Source organism: Panthera onca, chromosome A3 (genome assembly GCF_046562875.1).
Source record: "Panthera onca isolate mPanOnc1 chromosome A3, mPanOnc1 haplotype 2, whole genome shotgun sequence".
Lineage (NCBI taxonomy): Eukaryota > Metazoa > Chordata > Mammalia > Carnivora > Felidae > Panthera > Panthera onca.
Window position 1 is genome coordinate 101,795,813 of NC_138341.1, and position 20,722 is coordinate 101,816,534.

The window sequence follows — 20,722 nt, forward strand, 5'->3', positions numbered from 1 at the left end:
AGACCTTAGAATAAAGAACATTATAAAATTTTATTAAAGAACATAATAAATATCTAAATAAATAGAGAGTCGTATCATGTTTATTAATGGGAAGACTACTATTCAGGTGTCAAATTTTCCAAAGTTCACCTATACCTATAGATTTAATATTACCAATCAAAATGGCAACAGTTATTTTTTTTTTAATTCGATGCCTGAAAAGCTAATTCTAAAGTATACACAGAGAAAAAATCTGTAAGAATTACCTAAAAACTTACAAATTTACATGAAAAAATAGACAAATGGATCAATAATTCAAATCAGTGGGTAAAAAAATGCAATTAATTATATTGAGACAATTTAAAAATCTTTAAAAAGAATGTTCTACCTCACACAATACATAGAAATCAATTCCAAGTGAATTTATGGGTTAATGAATAAAAACCACAAATCATAAAAGTACTAAATGACATTGTAGGAAAATTTGTTTTAACTTTAAGAGTAAAAAAATGTCTTCCTAAACATGATTAACTCTCCCTTCCCAAAGAACAAAACTAGCAACAAAGAAAAGGAAATGTTTGATACATAGGACTTAAAACAATAAAATGGCTGCATATAACATAGAAAACATTAGAAGCCAAGAAACAGAATTAGAAAAATACCTAAAATCATTTAATAGGCAAATTATTGATATAAGGATATATAGAAAGAGAGATCAGTGAGAAAAAACAATTTAATGAAATTAAGAGCAAGGGATATGAATAGGCAATTCTAGAGGAATACGTCTAAAGCACTAATAATCATGTGAAAACAAGCTTAGTCTCACTGTTAATCAGGAAAATGCAAATCAAGACAAGAACAAAAAATGTTAACCTATGAGAATGGCAAAAGAAAAAATATGTTGATAACATCAACGTGTCAAGCTCTGGTGAAGAGACAAGCACTCCTAGGTACTGCTGACTGGAGTCTAGCTAGGCAAGCTTGTTGAAAGGCAATTTGCCAATCTCTCAGAAGTTAAAGTGTACATTCCTTGAACCCAGAAAGCCACCTCTAGGAATTATCCTTGAATAAATACATATGCTATTCATCGAAGAATTGTTTGAAATAATAAAATAATAAAAAAGGAATATAATCATATATCCACATTATGCAATACCATCATGCAAGTATTAAAAGGAATGAGGTAACCTTGTACTGGCATGTAAAGATCTCCAGATAAGAGTTAGGTGAGAAAAAGTAAGTCACACAACAATGTGTATGATATGATCCCATTTATCCCATTTACGAAAGGACAGAGTAAGTGCAAATGAACCTTTGTGTGTAATTACATGCATGAAAAAGACAGGAAGAATGCAAAAAGAGATTGCTTTTGCTCATTATTTCCATAGTAAAAAGGCAAGGAAAAAAAGACACAAGTTTGAGAGGAGACTCTTCATTAGGGCTTGTCATAATTCACCCATGTGACACATTGGCTTAGTATTAATTGGTATAGATAGCAAAGCTCTACCTTATCAAAATCAATTAACTCTGCCTGCCTACTATTTGTAGATTCCTTCTTGCAAAGGGAAGCAGAGAGGCCTATATTGTAAAAGAACTAAACAAATGATTTAACTAACATTTAAATGATATTATGTTGTGTGTGTAATGTGTGTGTGTGTGTGTGTGTGTGTGTGTGTGTACACATAAGTATATATATATGTATTTGTTTGGATAAATGTTGACCTGAGTATTCACTGTATGGGGGCTGTGATCTGATTTTACTGATGGTCTTATTTCACAAAATATTTCTAGAACTATCATTTTGGAGCTGTTACAACCTATGGTACATGCTTCCCTGCTAGGAGAAATTGTGGAAAATATTCATCCCTTGCAGGGCGCATTTGCTTTTTAGAAGCAGTCAGAAGGTATTTGAAACCAAGCCTATTTGGGGATATTGGGGGTTTCACTGGCCAGCAATTTCTGCTGCATTTAAAGCTATTGATTTCTTAGCAATATTTAAATCAAGGAAGTGAGGGAGTGACCATTTGTATGCCCAGGAAAGTCTGAGAAGCATTGTTCTAAAACACTGGTTTCTAACTTTGGCTATACCTGGGAATCATGTGGGAAGCTTTTATGAACCCCACTAAGGGTGCACCACAGGTCAATTCAATCAGAATATTTGCAGGCAAAGCCCAGGTATTAGAGGCTTTTAAAACTTCTCAGGTGATTCCAATGTGCATCCTAGGCCAAGAACCACTGGTCTAATATTACCATCTCACAAGCTGCTGGTTAATATGTTATGTTCCCAGGGAAACCCCAATGAAAGCTCTCTGAGTTTGGACTCACCCAGGTCCAAACAGGAAGACCAGAGCTTGGGCCATCTGTGTGTGTGCTTTGGACAAAACTCATACTCAGTGACCTTAATGGAACCCATCGTTCAAATTATTCAGAAGGAAGTCTCTCTGGGGGAATCCTGCTATCCTATCAGGATGCAAAAGGGAAATTTTTAATTTATGCGAACATTTTGAGATTCGTCTTAAAATTCTTTACAGTTACAACTTGCTGAACACTCTGTTTCATGTGGGAGTAAAAATCTCTGGGGATGGGCCAGAAATGTCTGGGATTTACTTGTAGGGGCACTGGGGACTCTCTGGATCCAGTGTGAACATGAAATTGCACTGAAATGTTTTACAACAGGCTAGTGCCATATGGAGTGGGTCTTGCTGAACCAGTTATTGAAACATAAGGAATGATAAATGGGGCTGTGCTTGAGGTTTTTCAAGTCTCTGATGTTGCTTGACATTCATTTGGGTTTATTTGCTGACATCCTCTTCTAGATTTTGCAAAGTTAAGTTGTTGCATCATTGAGAAAGTGATTTATCCAGAGGTCTTTAATAAATTATAATTCACTGCTGAAGTGGTCTTTGGTTTAAAAAAGTCAATGTGTCCCCAAAATTAAGAGTTAAAAGGAGAACTTATGCAAGAATATTTAAACCTTGTACCTGTCTGTATGGTCCTTTTCCTTGCCACTGTATTCTGATCGTTAGTGGAATCTGTCAGAAGTGCAGGTGCCTTGGGCCTATGATCTTTTTTACTGCTCTTCTGGAGGAAGATTTTTATTTTTGTATTCTTTTCACTTATTTTGTATTAAGTGAATCAGTAATGAAGTGATCTAGATAAGTGAATTATCAGAGCCTCATGTTTTGGAGTGTTAGAGCTAGAAATCAAAAAGAAGAAGAACACAAAAAGATTCTAATTTGGGACATCACTTTAGTTGAAAGGATGGTTTGGTCTGAGAGGAGTCATCCCAGTGAGAGAGAAGATAGGAAAATTGAATTAATGAATTCTTGTATTTGATTAAAAAAAGAAAGAAATGAGGGGATGAACATGTCAATTAGCTTGACTGTGGCAATCATTTTGTTATGTATATTTTAATCAAAATATCATGTTGTACACCTTAAATTTTTACAACTTTTATTAAAGATAAAACAAATAAAAAGAATGCACATAGAGGGGCACCTGGGTGGCTCAGTCCCCTTAAGTGTCTGACTCTCGATTTTAGCTCAGGTCATGATCTCACAATTCATGGTGATCGAGCCTCACATCGGGCTCTGTGCTCACAGTGTGGAGCCTGCTTGGGACTCTCTCTCTCCCTCTCTCTCTCTCTCTGCCCCTCTCTGCTCTCTCTCTCAAAATAAATAAACATTTAAAAAAAAGAACTCACATGGAGTAAAAGAGTGTAATCAGTAATCAGACAGCTGCTTATGATCTTTCTGGAAAACATAATTACTATTCTCTACCACCACCTCACGGATACACTTTTCCTTAGTGTCATTTTGTTCTTGGTTGGTTGTTCTTATGGGACAACTTATTCTGCACTCTCACTGGCCAGAATGGAATATATTGCTCATGTCTGCTAGAAGAACCAGGAGTCACTGGAAAACAGCCTGTTTCCAGCAAGAGACTTTAAGATGTGCCTCAGGTAGCTTATTAACATAAAGCAAGAGTACTGTCAGAAGTACAGGGCTGGGGGAAATATTAAAAGGATAAAGGTCAGCCTGAAGTTAGGGTTTCTAGTGACCAAGTCCCATCAAAAAGAATATAGCTACTGCAGCCATTGTTACTCTGGAAGGCTATAAATGTCTAAACACATAATAAAACACATAATAAAACAACACATAATAAAAAGTGTGCCATGTGAAAGGTATATCCACCAAGATGAGTCAATTGGCTGATGCTCTCTACCTCACAGAGGTCAAACAGGTGGGAAATCATTTATTTTGTAAAGAAATGCAAGGCACTGATTTATGTGATGCACTGTCTCCCTCCTGGGAGGAGGTTGGAGCAGTTCTTGCAGCCATAGTGACTGGTGCTGCAATACAGGCTGCTTGTGCTCAGTGTATCCCATTGTTCAGGACCAGGCACCCCTTCCCCCAATGCCAGAAGTGTTGGAGGCTGGCAGCTTGCTGAAGGAAGCTGCCTGGCTCAGGATCACATCCTTCTATGGTGGTTAGCTCCCATCTATCTTCCTTGGAGACTCCACACCCTTCCCTCAGTGAGGAAGCACCCTCTCATCTCCAGGGCTCCCTGTGGGATCCACTGAGGCCTTGTCTGGGACTGCATCACAATTCACCTGCCTTATCTTGCTCCTGTATCTTGCTCCCTTGCAGGTGTACAGGTGTTACTTCCAAGATCACTCCATAAAAACCATTCTGCCCTCAACTCTCCATCTCAGAGTCTGCTTCCCCAAGAACCAGTTTGCATATATATAAAAATATGTTCTGCTTGAAATGTAAGAAATTCTTTAGAAAAACCAAACTGACTAGCCCTGATGGGTTGATAGAGCAAAAATATTGGCACAGGTCAGAAAATAGATGGCAGAGCTGAAGCCTAAGCCTGCCAAGGGATGCCACACCTGAGAAATTTACATTTGACTCACTCTCTGTCCTAGTAAATATTCTGAAATGTGCTAATTTATTGTGCACCAGTTACCTACACCTAGGGAGCAGGCAGATTGGTGATAAGAGCTTCTAGAACAGACAGCTGGTGTCAGGGAGGGGCTGTGGGGATCCTTGGGAGAATGGCCAAGTGGAATCTGCTTTCTCATTTCAGTCTCCCATTTCATCATCAGCTCCTACTAGATTTTACTGTTTCTATATTCTTTGCCACTTAAGAACCTGTACATCCTCAAAACTGTATCTGTGGACATCTTTTTGCCAACATAAAACCTTTCCATTGTGATGGGTGTGCCACTACTATTCTCGTTTCTGACCAAAGTAGAAATTTGAGATTACCCTAGTTTCTTCCCTTTATCTTATTTTCTATACTTGCAGCCGCCAAGACTTGTTGATTCTACTTCCTAAATATCTCTATAATTCCCTTTTCTTCATTCCATCTACCTCTTCCCCAGTTTAAGCATAAATATCTCTTTCCTAAAATATTATAAGGTTTTTGAAATTGTCACTTTGCTTCTAGTCTTGAATTGGAATTTTATCTCTTACATCTACTAAATTCTCTAAAGTTCTTCATTCTCTTCTCTTCCTTCCTCTTTTTTCTCCATAGACCTTCCTTGGGAGATTTCATCTACTTCTATGGCTTTGATGTTGATATGCTCAAGATATTCTAAAGATCCCACAGTATCCACAATATCCATATGAGACTTTTCTCTGAGGGTCTAGACTTTTATATCTATCTGCCAGTTCTCAACCTCTCAAAAAAAAATTGGCCCCTTTCCCCTCCAATTGGATCTTTCTTCTCTATTCCCCATTTCAATGAATTCCACAGCCTTCTTTCTGCCCAGCTGTCTAAGGCATAAACCTTTCTTTGATTTGTCCATTTCCCTAATTCCCCAGGTCAAGCCAATCATCCCTGACTCCATCTTCTTTAACATCTCTTGGTCTTATCTCTTACTACCACTCCTATTATAACTACTACCCTGGTCTTACCCCAAAGTCTCATCTAGCTTTTTTGTTTGTTTGTTTTTAAGCTGGATTTCTGCATCAGCCTCTTAACTGGTTTTTTTGGTCTGTGCTGTCCTCCTGCAATCCGTTCTTCTTAGGCCAGTGAGCATGGTCTTTCTAATCTGCAAATCTGCATTCCTCTGCCTGAATTCTTTCAATGCCTACCCATTGTTCTTATAATAAATATCTTTGGCTTATAGAAACCCATTATAGTGTGGTCTCTACTTGCCTCTCAAACAATCTTTCTCCCCACATACTCCCACTGTCACTTACAATAGTCCAGTCATTGGAATTCCTCAGTTTCTTGAATGTACAATGCTTTCTCTTACCTCTTTCACACCATGGTTTCTTTCCCTATGTTCTTTACTTGGCTGTGTTTAAGTCTCCATCATGTGGAATGATCTATGCCCATAATCATCATAGTATTTCAAAGCAATTTTTAGAAAAAAGGAATTCAGGGCATCATAAATCACTTGAATCGATTTAGAAAACATGTTAGGAAGATTCAGGCTACAGATAACTGAATATTTTCCATGTTGTCCTGATAGCTCTGTAGACTTTTGTGGGCTAACTATCAAAAGTATCTAGATTGGGTTCTAAATTGGGGTGTTTTTGCACTTCACGATGCATTTGGCAATGTTTGCATGCATGTTGGATTGTCAAAGTGTGTGGTTGGAGCACTGGGTGTTGTATGGAAACCATTTTGACAATAAATTTCATATTAAAAAAAAAGTGTGTGGTAGAATGCTAATTCACTGATATGAATAGAGGCCAGGGATGCTTTTAAAAATCCTACGATGCAAAGGCAGCCTCTCCCACCAAAGAATTATCCAATCCAAAATGTCAGATGGTATTAAAGTTGACAAACTTTGACTATAATGAAATTACAGTTTCATATTTCACTCAGGCACACTTTTCTATTCTAGAACAAAACATAAATAATACTCATCTTGCAACAAGAAGACCAGCATACAGTCCTATCCAAATGCCTTTGCTCTTATATTTTGATTTTTTCATTTCTTTAAAATGGTATTTTAGGAGCACCTGTGTGGCTCAGTCGGTTAAGCATCTGACTTCAGCTCAGGTCATGATCTCCCAGTCTGTGAGTTCAAGCCCTGTGTGGGGCTCTGTGCTGACAGCTCAGAACCTGGACCCTGCTTCGGATTCTGTGTCTCCCTCTCTCTCTGCCCCTCCCCCACTCACACTCTGCTTCTCTCTCCTTCAAAAATAAATAAACTTAAAAAAATTGTCTTATAATACCTATCTCATGGGATTGTTATAAAAATTAAATGCAATAATGTCTGAGAAAACCCTTAGTTCAGTATCTGGTGAATAGTAGTTAGTTGCTCAATAAAATACTTAAAAAAAAAAAAATCCAACACATAGGGTATGGGGTTTATGGGGTGGAGATGAATAGAATTTACCCAAATGGTTTCTGAGAGCATCACTCTTTTTAAGATCTATACACGTATCACCACTTCTGAGAACATTTAATAGAAGAATATGCATTGACAAAGATCCAAGCACGTACACATACATACTTTTTGTTCTTCTCGTTCTACAGCTGCATTGCACTTTTCTATTCCGCAGTTCCTCAGAAAGTCTCTGAAATAGCCAAATAGGGTTCCAAGTCCATATCCCAAGTAAGTGAAAACCATAACATGAAGAGGTGCTTCCTCAAAGGATTCAACAATTGGCTTATCGTAAAAATGTGGTTTCCCATTTTGCTAAAACACAAAAGAAAATAGAAGGTTAGTTCTCTTCTATTGCAATAAAATATAATACTTAAAATTTTGGACTTTCAAACTTTTAAATTTCAAAGGACATGTTTAAGATCATAAAAAGTGCTTAGAGAAAAGTGGAATTGATCATTAAAGAGGGTAATCAGAAAGTTACATTTTATTTTACAACCCCCTAATAAAATAATTGATTCAGGGAAAAATTCTCAACAGATGCTAAATCCATTAGGTGAAAAGTTAATGAGGAATATGGTTTTTGCAAGATGCCAAAGTATCACCCCGTAGGTTACCCCCTAATCACAAATCTGAGGTTACTACCTTGACCAGGTGATCAAATTACATCACCAATGTTGGAACAAGAGCATCTGTGCTCTTATCATAATGTAATACTCAATACTCTAATGATACATTTAACCTGAGTTTAGTCAAATGTTTATATCTAATATTAATTTCACAAGAAATATCAGGATCAGGATAAGGGAATGTGGTATATGACTTCATGAGGAAACAATAAGATAATCCACAATGTGCACAGCAAAGGAAATTATCAACAAAATGAAAAGGCAACCGATGGAATGGGAGAAAAAAATTTGCAAACCATATATATGATAAGGGGTTATATCCAAAATAGATAAGGAACTCATACAACTAAAAAATTCTTATAAACCATGTTTAAAAATGGGGTGCCAAAGGAGGGGTGCCCAGGTGGCTCAGTCGGTTAAGCATCCGACTCTTGATTTCAGCTCAGGTCATGATCTCGCGGTTCATGAGATCGAGGTCTGTGTGGGGCTCCGTGTGCTGACAGCATGGAGACTGCTTAGGATTCTCTTTCTCCCTCTCTCTCTGCCATTCCCCCACTCATGCTGCTCTCTGTCTTTCCAAATAAATAAACTTAAAAGAAATGAGCAAAGGACCTGAATAGACATTTTCCCAAAGAAGATATACAAATGGCCAACAAGTATATGAAAAGTGCTTAACATCACTAATCAGGGGGACGCAAATGAAGACTACAGTAAGACACCTCACACCTATTAGGGTCTGGGTACTCTCAAAAAGATAAAAGATAATAATCGTTTGTGAGGATGTGGAGAAAAGGCAACACTTGTACACTGTTGGTGGGAATGTAAATTGGTACAACCAATATGAAAACATGCAACCCATATGGAGGTTCCTCAAAAAAATTTTAAAAATAGAACTATCACATGATCCAGCAATCCCACTTCTGGGTATATATCCATAGGAAATGAAATCAGTGTCTTGAAGAGGTATCTGCACCTCCAAGTCCATTCCATCATTATTCATGAGAACCAAGACACAGAAACAATCTAAGTGTCTGTAGATAGATGAATGGATAAAGAATATAGAGTACTGTGGAATACTATTTAGCCACAGAAAGGAGGAAATCCTGCCATTTGCAACAATATAGATAAACCTGGATGACATCATGCTAAATGAAATAAGCCAGACATAGAAAGACAAATACCGCACAATCTCATTTATATGTGGAATCTAAAAGAACTGAACTCACAGAGGCAGAGAGTAGAATGGTGGTTGCAAGGGGCAGGAAGTAGGGGAAAGGGTGAGATGTTGGCCAAAGTACACAAATCTTCAGTTACGAGGTGGATAAGTTCTGGGATCTAATGTGCAGCATGGTTACCACAGTTAATACTGTATAGTATATTTGAAATTTAATCAGTGTATCTAAAGTGTTTCACCACACACAAAAAATGGTAACTAGGTGAGGTGATGGATATATTAATAAGCTTGACTGTGGTAATAATTTCACAGTGTCTACATGTATCAAATAACATTGTATATACAGTTTTTATTTGTCAGTTATACCTCAAAAAGCTGGAGAAAAGAAGAAAAAAGGGGAAAAAAAGGGTCTGTGGTGGAGGGGACTTTAAGAGACACAACCCAATGCTGTGTGTGTTCTTTCATTGGATCCTATTTTCTTGTTGTTGTAAAAGCCTGGTTAAAAATACATAATTTGAACAACTGTGTAAGTCCAAATGTGGCCTGGGTATGTATCTTATTAAGGAGTTATTGTTAATTTTGTTAGGAGTGACAGTAGTGTTATAGTTATGTGGGGAAATGTTTTAAACTTTATAGTGTATGCTGAAGTATTAGGGGAATGAAATGTTATGACACCTGTAATTTCTTTCCAAATTAAATACATATGAAGCAATTTGGGGAAAATGTTAATAACTATTGAGTTAGGTAGAGGTTATATGAATGTTTGTTATTTTTTAACTTGTGTGTGTGTTTGAAATTTTTTATAACAGAAAGTTATAGGAAGTATTTCTTTATATTAGGTGTCAACATTCCAGTGGAAAGTCACTTTTAGTACCAAACCATTCTCATTCCTGCTTAGTTGATTCGCATATAGTAGCATAATCAATATTGGCTCATTGGATTAGTGAGTAAATTATTCCTAAGGATAATGTTTAATTAAATTTTAGTCTTTAATAAATATTTATACATTCATTCATTCTTTCATTCAACAAATATAATGCAATGCACAGATTCTGCATTTCTCAATGAGGACTGATTTAACTACTTGGAATATATAACTTTTAGTGACTTACAGGAAATTGTCTAATGCCTACTAATATTTAATGCATTAATTTAATTTACACATATATATTTAAATGATGCATTATATGACATCATGTTAATTGGAAACATTCTTTTTGCTACTCTCATAATCTCTGTTGTTACTACCAGCACTGTTTGATTCCATCAACACAGTTTTCTAGAACATGTCACCTTCCTTTCCTCTATGTTGCTTGAGCTGCAATGTTATAGGATCTCTATGTGACTTAGTCACTGGAAGTTTTATCCCAAGCCACAAAATATATGACAATCAAAAAAATCTACCTGTAGGGGCCCCTGGGTAGCTCAGTTGGTTGAGCATTCGACTCTTGATTTCGGCTCAGGTTGTGGGGCTGGGCCCCATGTCAGGCTCTGTGCTGAGCATGGAACCTGCTTGAGATTCTCTCTCTCTCTCTGTCTGCTCCTCTCCCCCACTCGTGTGTGCTCTCTCTCTCTCTCTCTCCCTCTCTCTCTCTCAAATAGTAATAATAATAATAATCATAATAATAAATGTATCTGTAGATGAATATTTATCTCCACATAACTTGTTTTTAAAGCAATTTAAAAAATCTTTTTATAATGACATTGAACACTTAAATTGTTACATCAAAACTCCATGAGATATTATTCCTTGCCTCCTTATTTATCCATTATATCAGGTTACTTTTCTAGATACCCAAAACTAACATGGATGGATGTTGCTCTTGTCTCACATGTCTTCCCTAAACATTACCTGGTGGTCTCAAATAATGACAGTGAGATAGCATTGCTTAATATGAGGTCTTGAATGAGAGGTTATAATCAATGTCCTATATTTGGGATTATAGAGTATTCAGTGGGTGCCAACTGTGAGCTGACTATATGCTATGTTCTGGGGATACAAAGATGAACAAAACAGACCAGGTCCCTGGCTCCTGATTTCTTGACCTCCTTCTCACTATGTCCTCACAGCAGTCCTGTAGGTCTGGTGGATAGCTGATCTTACTACTGTAGTGCCAGTCTTTGGCTCCTTTCCCTGGCTCTATTCTGTGTTTGACCTTTGGACTGCATCTGTCTCCTGCGTTTCAAATGACCTCCTGACTCAGTTAGGAACCATCTCCTCGTTCCTTCCACATCATTGGGACACACAATTAGCTTCCTTTCTTCCTGGATTTGTCAGAGTCCAGAAAAAGGGACTGAGATCCTCATGAGGAGGAGTTGATAAACTTTTGTGACTTGTTGGTACAAGGTCGAGGAAGAGGAAAATGAAAAGTATCTGCAAGGAGCATTATGGTATTGTTGATAAGAAGACAGAGGGAATTAGAAAGGGGTGCTGCTTATGGGGGAAGACAATGCTGAGTTGGAGGTGGTTATGGTTCTCAGAAGTGGGACTGTTTGACAGGCAGTTAGAGATGCAGGGAAAGAGAGAGGCCCTGGCTGAGACAGAGTCAACTACTATGAGGTACAATTTAAGCCATGATTGAAGGTGAATGTGATAAAGGACTAATTATAAAGAGAGAAGAACAGTAGGTCTGAGACAAAATTGGGGACCATAGGGAAAGAAGGGTGAGTAAAAGGGGCCAAATACAGGTGACTTCCAGAAAACTGATTTAGTCTGCTCACAAATTAACCACTTTGGTTGATTTCAAAGATGGCTAAATTATGTAACCCCATGTAAAGAGATAAACTTCCAGGCCATCCTGTGAAGATCAGCAGAAGATTCTCCCTTTTTACTTTCCTGGCCCTATATCCATTTATGAGCTCCACATGTGGCCAAATCAAGCAACACATTTTCCCTGAAATCCATGGGAACTTTCTGCTTACATTGGCTCTGATGCAAACCTGCAGTGCACACAACGGTCTACCTAGATGCAAATAACACTCTCAGTTGGGTGCACAGCCTGAGCTTGTGTAACTATTATTTTGCCCCTGTGATTTGTTCTGGAAGAAAGTTATAACATAAAGAAGAAATTTTCAACAATGCCCATCAGCTCCAACCAATATCAACTTTATTTTCTCTCATATAACTTGATTTATTTATTTTAATTTAATTTAATGTAATTTTATTTGGCAGGGAGAAAATGAGATATCTTGATGGAGAACAAAGTTACATGGAAATATATAGGTCTAAACAGATGGAAAGCAACTCATTTACTATATCCCTTTATTTAAAATTGAAGTCCATCATAGCTCTTGGGAAAGATTTCTCAATCTGGGGTTGGATAGTTATTCTGAAATATGAGATTTTATCTTTTCAAAGTAAATGAAGCATTAAAATATTGCTTAATAAATTTGCTGGCCAAATACTGACACAGCATGGTAATCTGTAATGTGCTTTACTTCTCTGTTCTAACTTTTCCTTCATAGCCTTGAAAAGAAATAGATCCTGAGCCACCTGGCCCAGAGCACCTGCTCATTTGGGACATTGTGACACCCTGAGGTTTGTTCACCCTGAATTCCTGTCACATCTAGAAATAAACAGGGTGTTGGGGCATGCTGGGAGGATCCACTTTTACAGATGACTAGTCTTCCATTCAAAGTAGCAGGTCTTTTGTTGGCTGCCTATTGTAGACAGTTCTAGGTTAACATCAGAGGGAATATGAACTCAATAAATACAGTCACTTTCTCCCAGAATTGTTAATGTTATGGTGTATGTGGGAGGTGAGGTGAGGACGGGAAGGGGAGTGAACAAAAACGACCACAACATAAAACAAAAAGTAAATGTCATAAAGATGCCACAAATGGAGGGACCATATCATACAGGGGGAATCAGGGATGGCTTCCTGAAAGAGGTGGAATTTGAGCCCAGTCTTGAAGAGCTTAATGGTGGACAGCCCTTGGACAGCCATGAGACTGCCAGGGTTCAAATCCTGGTACTTTCATTTGCTGACTGGATGACCTTGTTCAAGTTCCTTAATTTCTCTTGTCCTCAAATTCCCCAAGTGTACAATGGAGCTAATGAAGTTGTTTTGAAAATTAAATGAGATAATATATGCAAAGTACCTGCCGCAGAGTAAGTACTCATGAAATGTTAACGATTTTCATGAAATCTGAATAGAGAAGAGAGATGAAACTGTTAGACTAAAAAATTTAGGAAAAAAGGGAAAGAATATGCATAGAGCCCTGGCCAGTACTTCTACACAGGGAGAAATGGGCAGAGGAGAATCTTCCAGGAGACAGCAAATGTGGGAGGTTCAAGGGGAGGAGAAGAGGGGAGTTGGGACACTGGAGCTGAGGAAGACCATTGCATATGTGGTGTGCTGGTGAAGGGGTGGGACAGACAGGAAGTGGTGGCATTGAGTACTAATAGTAAGGGGAGCTACTTCTTTGGGAATAAAGAAACAGAATATTTAGGAATTTAAGAAATTACCCAATAGATTAAGGATAACTGGAGATAAAGGGAAGAGATAGTATAATTCTCAGAACAGGGCCCCTGAGGGGGATGGGCAGAAGAGCACATGTGACTATCTTGACCAGAATGACACTGAGGGTCTCAGTAGCATCCCCTATGCAACCTCCTCAGAATTTTGGAAAGAAAGAAAAAAAAAACACGCTGCAGGCTTTTGTTTTGCTCTAGGTCCTTAGAGTGGGATAAAAAGGGATGAGCAAATCTGGAATCAAGTTAATTCTGTAGATTAAGCACCTACTCAGAAGCGAGCTTTTGTTTTCAGACTGAGGCAGTCCATGGAATTTGGCACATTCCATTATACTGCTGTGTTGGTCCATGGAAAGAAAAACCAAGATGAGAATGAAGGAGCTGTCAGGTTTTGGTCACTAGGAGGGTAGGAAGTTTGGGAATAAGACAGTCTGGGATGGCAAAATGCTGAAGGGAACTTCTAGCACCGGAGATAAAGAAGAGGGCCATCTTCTTTTTTAAAACAGGATGTATGCAGAATTTCCCACATTATGAGAGTTGGGTAGATAGTCCTGCGAGGTCTCCTGGGTAGAACACAAACTTCCAAGGATACTGCATTTTTAGGAATGAGTGTCTACCTACATTGTAATAGCTAAGTTTTGAGCAGAGAAACAGAACTGCTGTGAATGATATGGAATAAGAGATAATTCTAGAGATGATGTTGTACTCAAATGTGGGAAATGGTTAAAAATTTATGGAAGGCGAGACTATTTCCACAGTGGTGCTGTGAAGAGCTTCCATAATCTGTTTTAGCAGTAAAACAAGCATAACTCATAAAAATTATAAAAATGCAACCATTTAAAGTACCTGGAAATGGTCTTAAGGACATACAGCAGATGAAGAAATATTTGCTTACTGCTAGTGTGTGTGTGTGTGTGTGTGTGTGTGTGTGTGTGTGTATGTATGTGTGTGTGTGTATATATATATATATATATATATATATATACATATATATATATATATATACATATATATATATATATATATATATATATTCTTTTTTAAAAAAAATTCTCATCTCTAAGGTAGTAAAATTTAAGGCAGTTCCTTCTTCAGTAGAATCCTTTTACTTTTACTTTAAAATATTTGAGTGTCTTATTAATTCCAAAGTTGCCATTTATTTCTCCAAATACTCCAAGTATTTATTTCCAAAATACTTTGGAATGTCAATTATATGAATGATATAGCCCCAAAGCTCATGAAAGCAGAATGATACAGAAATGATGAGAGTACACAATTCTACCTTGTTTGGAAAGTGCTTTATACCTGAAAGTTGTTTGGGTATATCAAGAAATGAGTACATTAACCACAGCCTTATATTATGTGTTTGGTAGATTAAAAATGTTTAGAGATGCTTTATAAAACTCATATGTCCCAGTTTAGTCTATGTCCTAACATCTCATTACAAATAAGTGAGACACTTCTGCTTAGAGTATGCCATTTGATTCTATATGTAGATAGTCATGTTCAATTTGGGAGTAAGCACCTTACTAATAATTTTATTTCTGATTTTTAAGACACCAGGTATAATTAATCATTAACTACTGGCAACCCCTAGATTAAGATGTTCTACATGATAGAGCCAAGTGGAAACCTCTTATCTAGGGTATTCCAGGAGGGTGGCTAGAGTTAAAGAAACTGAGTTGCTCAATCAACAAAAATTATTCAGACCACTGAGATACACTAACATATGACAACTTAGGTTAAAATTATTTTTATACAGTCTTAAAACTCATCAAGCATCCAGTCTACCTAAAAGATTTTGTTATTGTTGTTTTCTCCTATTTCAACACTAAACCAAGCCTTATTAAGTGCCCGTGTTACCAAATACTCTGCCAGGAGACCGGATGTGCCCACAGATAGACTACAGGCTGACAGATGTTAACACAGGGAGATTTTCAGGGTACTGTGGGAACTGAGAGAAAGATGTATCTAACCCTGGCTGGAAGAGGTAGGAGAGGCTTCATGAATGAGAACACAGTTGGCCAAGGGCTTGAAAGATGAATGCAGAAAGGATAAGGGCAGTAAGAATGGATAGAGAGAAAGATCCCCAATATAGAACTGAAAGCATCAGGGGAGATGCTCATCAACCTTTCTCCTGGACCACTGCAATCACCCCCTGGATGGTCTCCTTATTCCATCCTGACTCTTCAAATTTTCACCGGCTTAGGTAACTTAGCTATAAAGTCCATTTATAGCAGTATTTCCAAAGTGCTCCCTAGAGATGGCCATTAACAAAAAGGGTTTTGGAAAGGCTACATACCTCTGTGTCTCTTAGGTATTGATAGTCTATAAAAGTTAGAATATAAGAGCCATCTTTCTCATCCTTCAATGTTCTTCCCTATTGCTAGCACACAGCTTCCCATGGTAGGTGCTGACTAAAACTCGCTGATTGAATCAGCTTATTGAATGATATCAAAATAATGAAGTGAAAAACCATTTAACTTTAGGAAATGCAGCACATATATCAAATGTAATTTTTTGCCTTTCATGCAAATCTACCTAAGCCATGACAAAAACTCTCTCTGGGAAGTGGTGGTTTCTAGCATGAAGCTAAGTGTCTTAGCAGAGAAATGACCTGCCTCAAGTTCTCTGATTTGCTTCAGCAACATTAAACTTTCATTCACAGCTTGATTTTTATCCCCTCCAAATCTTTTCTCATGAGGCCACTTTCCTGTGATTTCTTCAGTTCTTACTCTTTTCCCTACTTGCTCTCTGCTGCCACTCTCCCTTATCTCCACTCCACATACATATATACCCTTTGTCCAAAGTTTGAGTCCCAGCTCTGGCTGCTTCACTTTGTAAAAAGATCCAGCATCGATGTACTCACTGCATAACACTCATTATACTCACTCCATCATATTACAATAATATTTTTAAAAGAGAAGTCATTTAATAAAAGGACAGAAAATAAAGGATCACTTGCAAAAACAATAGCTTTCATTATCTTGCACTCAGGTCTTTCAAATATTTCAAATATTTTAACCCCGTTGTTTGTCCAGTGTGGCAAAGGCTGGCTGTTCACCAAACCCATTTCTCTTTCCTCTTCCTCCCAGCTGGGCTACATTTCTCATATCCCACCCCCATGTGACTGAGTGATGGCCAATGTGAAATGGCCACTTCCATGCTTGGCCCATAAAAAAGTCTATCTCATGGTCCATGGTCTTTCTCTTTCCCCTACTGCCCTCTGAATGGTGATAGCCAAAGTGACCCTGAAGCCACATATTGAAGATTGCAGAACTTTTGTTAGCCTGGTTCTCTGAATAACTACGTGGGCAGAGTCCTCACAACCTCCTCCTCCTCCAGTTTCATATCACTATCAATTAGACTTACTACAAATGAGAAATAAACTTCTATTAGGTTATGTCATTGAGAATTGGTGGCTCATTTATTATGACATCTAGTCTTATACTATAGGAATTCTTTTAAATTTTGTTGTTGTTGTTGTTGTTTCCAACCCTTGCTTAGATGTATTTGAAAGAAGTCTAAGAACTGAGTCACCCCCTGAGGAAACGTGTGTATCAGGACCCATCTGGACTGACTAAAATTCAAATTTAAATCTGGGGAAGCTTATGCCAGAAAATTCACTGAGTCAAAGATTCAATTCTTGATTTATTGAGCATCTCTGTATGTTAGGCAGTACATGATGGGAAAAAGGATGTTACCTGATTTAGGCTTCAGTGACCACAGAAGTCAGAGAGACAAGATTATAAACATGGAACTTTTTCAGGGGATAAGATTTTTATATATTAACTACTCCAATCCTTTTTTCTAGCAATGAACAAGTTCCGTTCTTGTGAGGTTAAGTTTGTTTTCCATTGTCTTGGCTTTTCTCTTTCACCACCTGAGAAGGTAGCCTGTCAGTCAGGGCAGCTCATGAAGACAGCCATAGGCTTCCAGAAGGTACACCCAGATTGGGAAATGAAGGGCTCAAAGAAAAGGGAGGATTGTTTGGAGGGGTGTAAAGAGTCCCTAGCAGAGTGCCCAGTGAATATCTGCTGTAGAGATGAGTGAAATGAGAGAGAGAGCAAAAGAAAGAGAGACCGAGAGCACTAAGACCGAGAGCACTAAGCTGGGAGAGGAGAGGAAGGCCTTCTGGGATAGGAGGACTAGCATGGGCATTTGCTGGTGGGTGGAAATGAGAGGAATAGAATCTTGCACAGACCTCTGGCTGGACCTCATGTGTTACCTACTTAGAGATGAGATATATGGCACCTACTGGAATTGAATGATCCTTCTATGGCAAGGTAACCTAGACTTTCTGTTTCAGATAGCAGTGAAAGAAAGGTGTGCCTTCACTGGGATGCCTGTTTATCAGAACTGCAGGAGGAACACAACACAGAAAAACTTGGAGGATCCCCATATCTAACCTGGGATGACAGCTGGAGAGGAGGCTCTAAAGTCAATTTGACATAATTTAACTAGGAACAAAATGGCTATTCTTCACCAAACTGCAGTGATTGCATTCTTCTGATACTATTTACAACCAGCTGGCTTACTTGAAGAACACAGAGCTTTTATTAAGTTATCCTGATAAACCAAAAAAACAATGTACCAGTGATTTAATATCACTGAGAATCACTACCATCTATTATCTTCTTGATCAGTTATGTGTCATGTAAGAAGAGTGCCTCTTTCTGAGGTGCTCAAAGATTTTGTGGCCATGATCTTATTTATTTACATGATATTCTTAAGAGGGAGGTGGTGGTTAACTGTAGTAGAATTAAAATTATCTTTACTTAATAATAGAGACATACAGCAATTATGGGGAAATTAAGCAATTTCCCCAAGGTTATAAGGCAGGACAGGTCAGGGCAAAGTTGAATTTTTCAACTTTACAATAGCAAGATTGAAGAAGAAAAGCTTGAAGTTAGACCTTTGATACAGGATCTTTGGAACATATTTCAGAAATAAAATAGCTATAGGACTGAATCCTTTATCTTTCCAGGTAAGTACCAGTAGCTGCAAACACTCTGTGGGAAGGCTGCTACCATGTGCATGTACCTGTACTTGGAGTACCATTCAGGGAGTCTCTCTTATAGCCCATCTTCATAGAGTTCACAGGCTAATGGGGAAATAAAATATGCATAGAAAAACATAATATTTCAGGACTAGAAAGAAAGAAGTATTCAGTAGCAGCATCTAATCAAGTGTGTAGCAGTGGGAAAAAGCAAAAAGGGAGTCTGATAAGTCATCCCATACTTATACATTTGTTCATTCATTCATTCAACAAATGCTGCTGTGCTAGGTTCAGGTGACATCGTGGTGATCAAGAGGGTCACAGCCCCCCTGACCTCATGGTCTATATGTGTGCTGTCCAATACAATAATCTCTAGCCACACGTGGCTATTTACATTTAAAATTAAATAATTACAATTAAATAAATTTAGAGATTTAGATCCTCAGTTGCACTAGTCACATTTCAAATGTTCCATGTGGCTAATGGCTACCTTATGGAAGGGAGCAGATATACAACATTTCCATCACCAAAAGAAATTCGGTTGTTCAGAGATTGGCCAGTTGTGGCCTATAGGTCATATCGGGCCCACCAACTACTTTTATAAATAAAGTTTTATTGGAACACAGCTATACCCATTTGTTTATATATTGTCTATGGCTGCTTTCATACCATAACGGCAGACTTAAGTAGTTGTGACAGAGACTGCATGGCCCACAGAGCTGAAAAATATTTACTATCTGGCCCTTTATAGAAAACTTTGGGAACCCCTGGTCTAGATGGAAATATCAATACAGAACAAATACTTACCAAAAGGGAAATGCTGAATAAATGAGTGCTGTGGCATGGACAGACTAGGGATCTGACCTAGTTCAGGGAAAAAAGAAAGGCCTTCCTAAAGAATACAGTGTTTAAAATGAGATCTGAATAATCAGTAGGAGTTTACCAGGCACCATTTTCCCAGCAGAAGAAAGGGCCTGAAGAACTGGGGGGTGGGGTGTGTTTGGCAGGCATAGACAGCACAGTGAGGGGACAGGCATGGGTAACCATCATTTCTGGGAGGGGAACTCTATCCATTGTGTCTGCTGCTAGCACACCAGTGCCTAGAATGACATCTGATATGTAGTAGATATCCAATAAATATTTGATGAATGAATGAATGAATGAACGAATGAATGAATTGCCCAGGGAGGTTATGTAGAGCTCAAAAACAGAGTTTAGCACTGCAGCCTTGATCCTAACAAGGTAGCCACTGAGGAGTTGAAGAAAACCCATGGCTTAAGAACCTGATCAGGGGCACCTGGGTGGCTCAGTCAGTTAAGCATCCGACTTTGGCTCAGGTCATGATCTCATGGTTCGTGGGTTTGAGCCCTGTGTCAGGCTCTGTGCTGACAGCTCAGAGCCTGGAGCCTGCTTCAGATTCTGTGTCTCCCTCTCTGCCTCTCCTCCACTCATGCTCTGTCTGTCTGTCTGTCTCTCTCAAAACTAAAATAAAACATTAAAAAAAAAAAAAGAACCTGATCAGATATGTGTTTTCCAAAGGGCCCTTGGAAGCTGGGTGAAGAATGGATCTTTAGGAGCACCCACATTCAGTGATTCACAGGGATTTGTGGTCATGTGGTTGGTAATTTTAAAGTCTTTCCCACATCCAGCGTGGAAGATTTAATGAAGCAAACTTACTCAGTTGATTTTGAAATTTTGAATTTATCAAAAACCAAAAAGGAAAGAGTCACTTCAACTGCATGGGAATGAACCAACAACACAGGTGTGCTTTGACACCAGGTGAGGTGTACACTGTGGTATTTCTTTACCATGCCAGGCACTCAGTGACTCATAGGTGAGTTATAACAAGGGTGGGGCTTTTGGAAGGGCACAAAGTGTGGTTCTGGGAGTCATTTGGCTGAGCTCAGTGGACTGAACTTGGATTACAAACAATGGTTTTTCTCTTTGAAGCAAACTGAATCTATTTTTTTCTTTTGTACCTCAGTGATGCTGAACTACATATTTGAACTGCACCCAAAACTTCCTGTCCTGTGAAGCTAGACCAAACTGTGCCTGACATTCAGCACCATGAAGAAGCAGAAGGCCCTGTCATCTAGAAAGAAAAAAACTTGCTAAG

The 20,722-nt window shown here is 38.3% G+C and overlaps 1 protein-coding gene across 1 annotated transcript in view; it reads right to left on the bottom strand.

Annotated features, from left to right (window-relative positions):
* Positions 1–20,722, bottom strand: part of SPTLC3 (serine palmitoyltransferase long chain base subunit 3) — a 130,515-nt gene that overhangs the window by 93,105 nt on the left and 16,688 nt on the right. Inside the window, exon 2 of the mRNA XM_060611913.2 lies at positions 7,460–7,645. Coding sequence (XP_060467896.1) covers positions 7,460–7,645 — 186 coding nt within the window. The remainder of the gene's footprint in view (positions 1–7,459; positions 7,646–20,722) is intronic.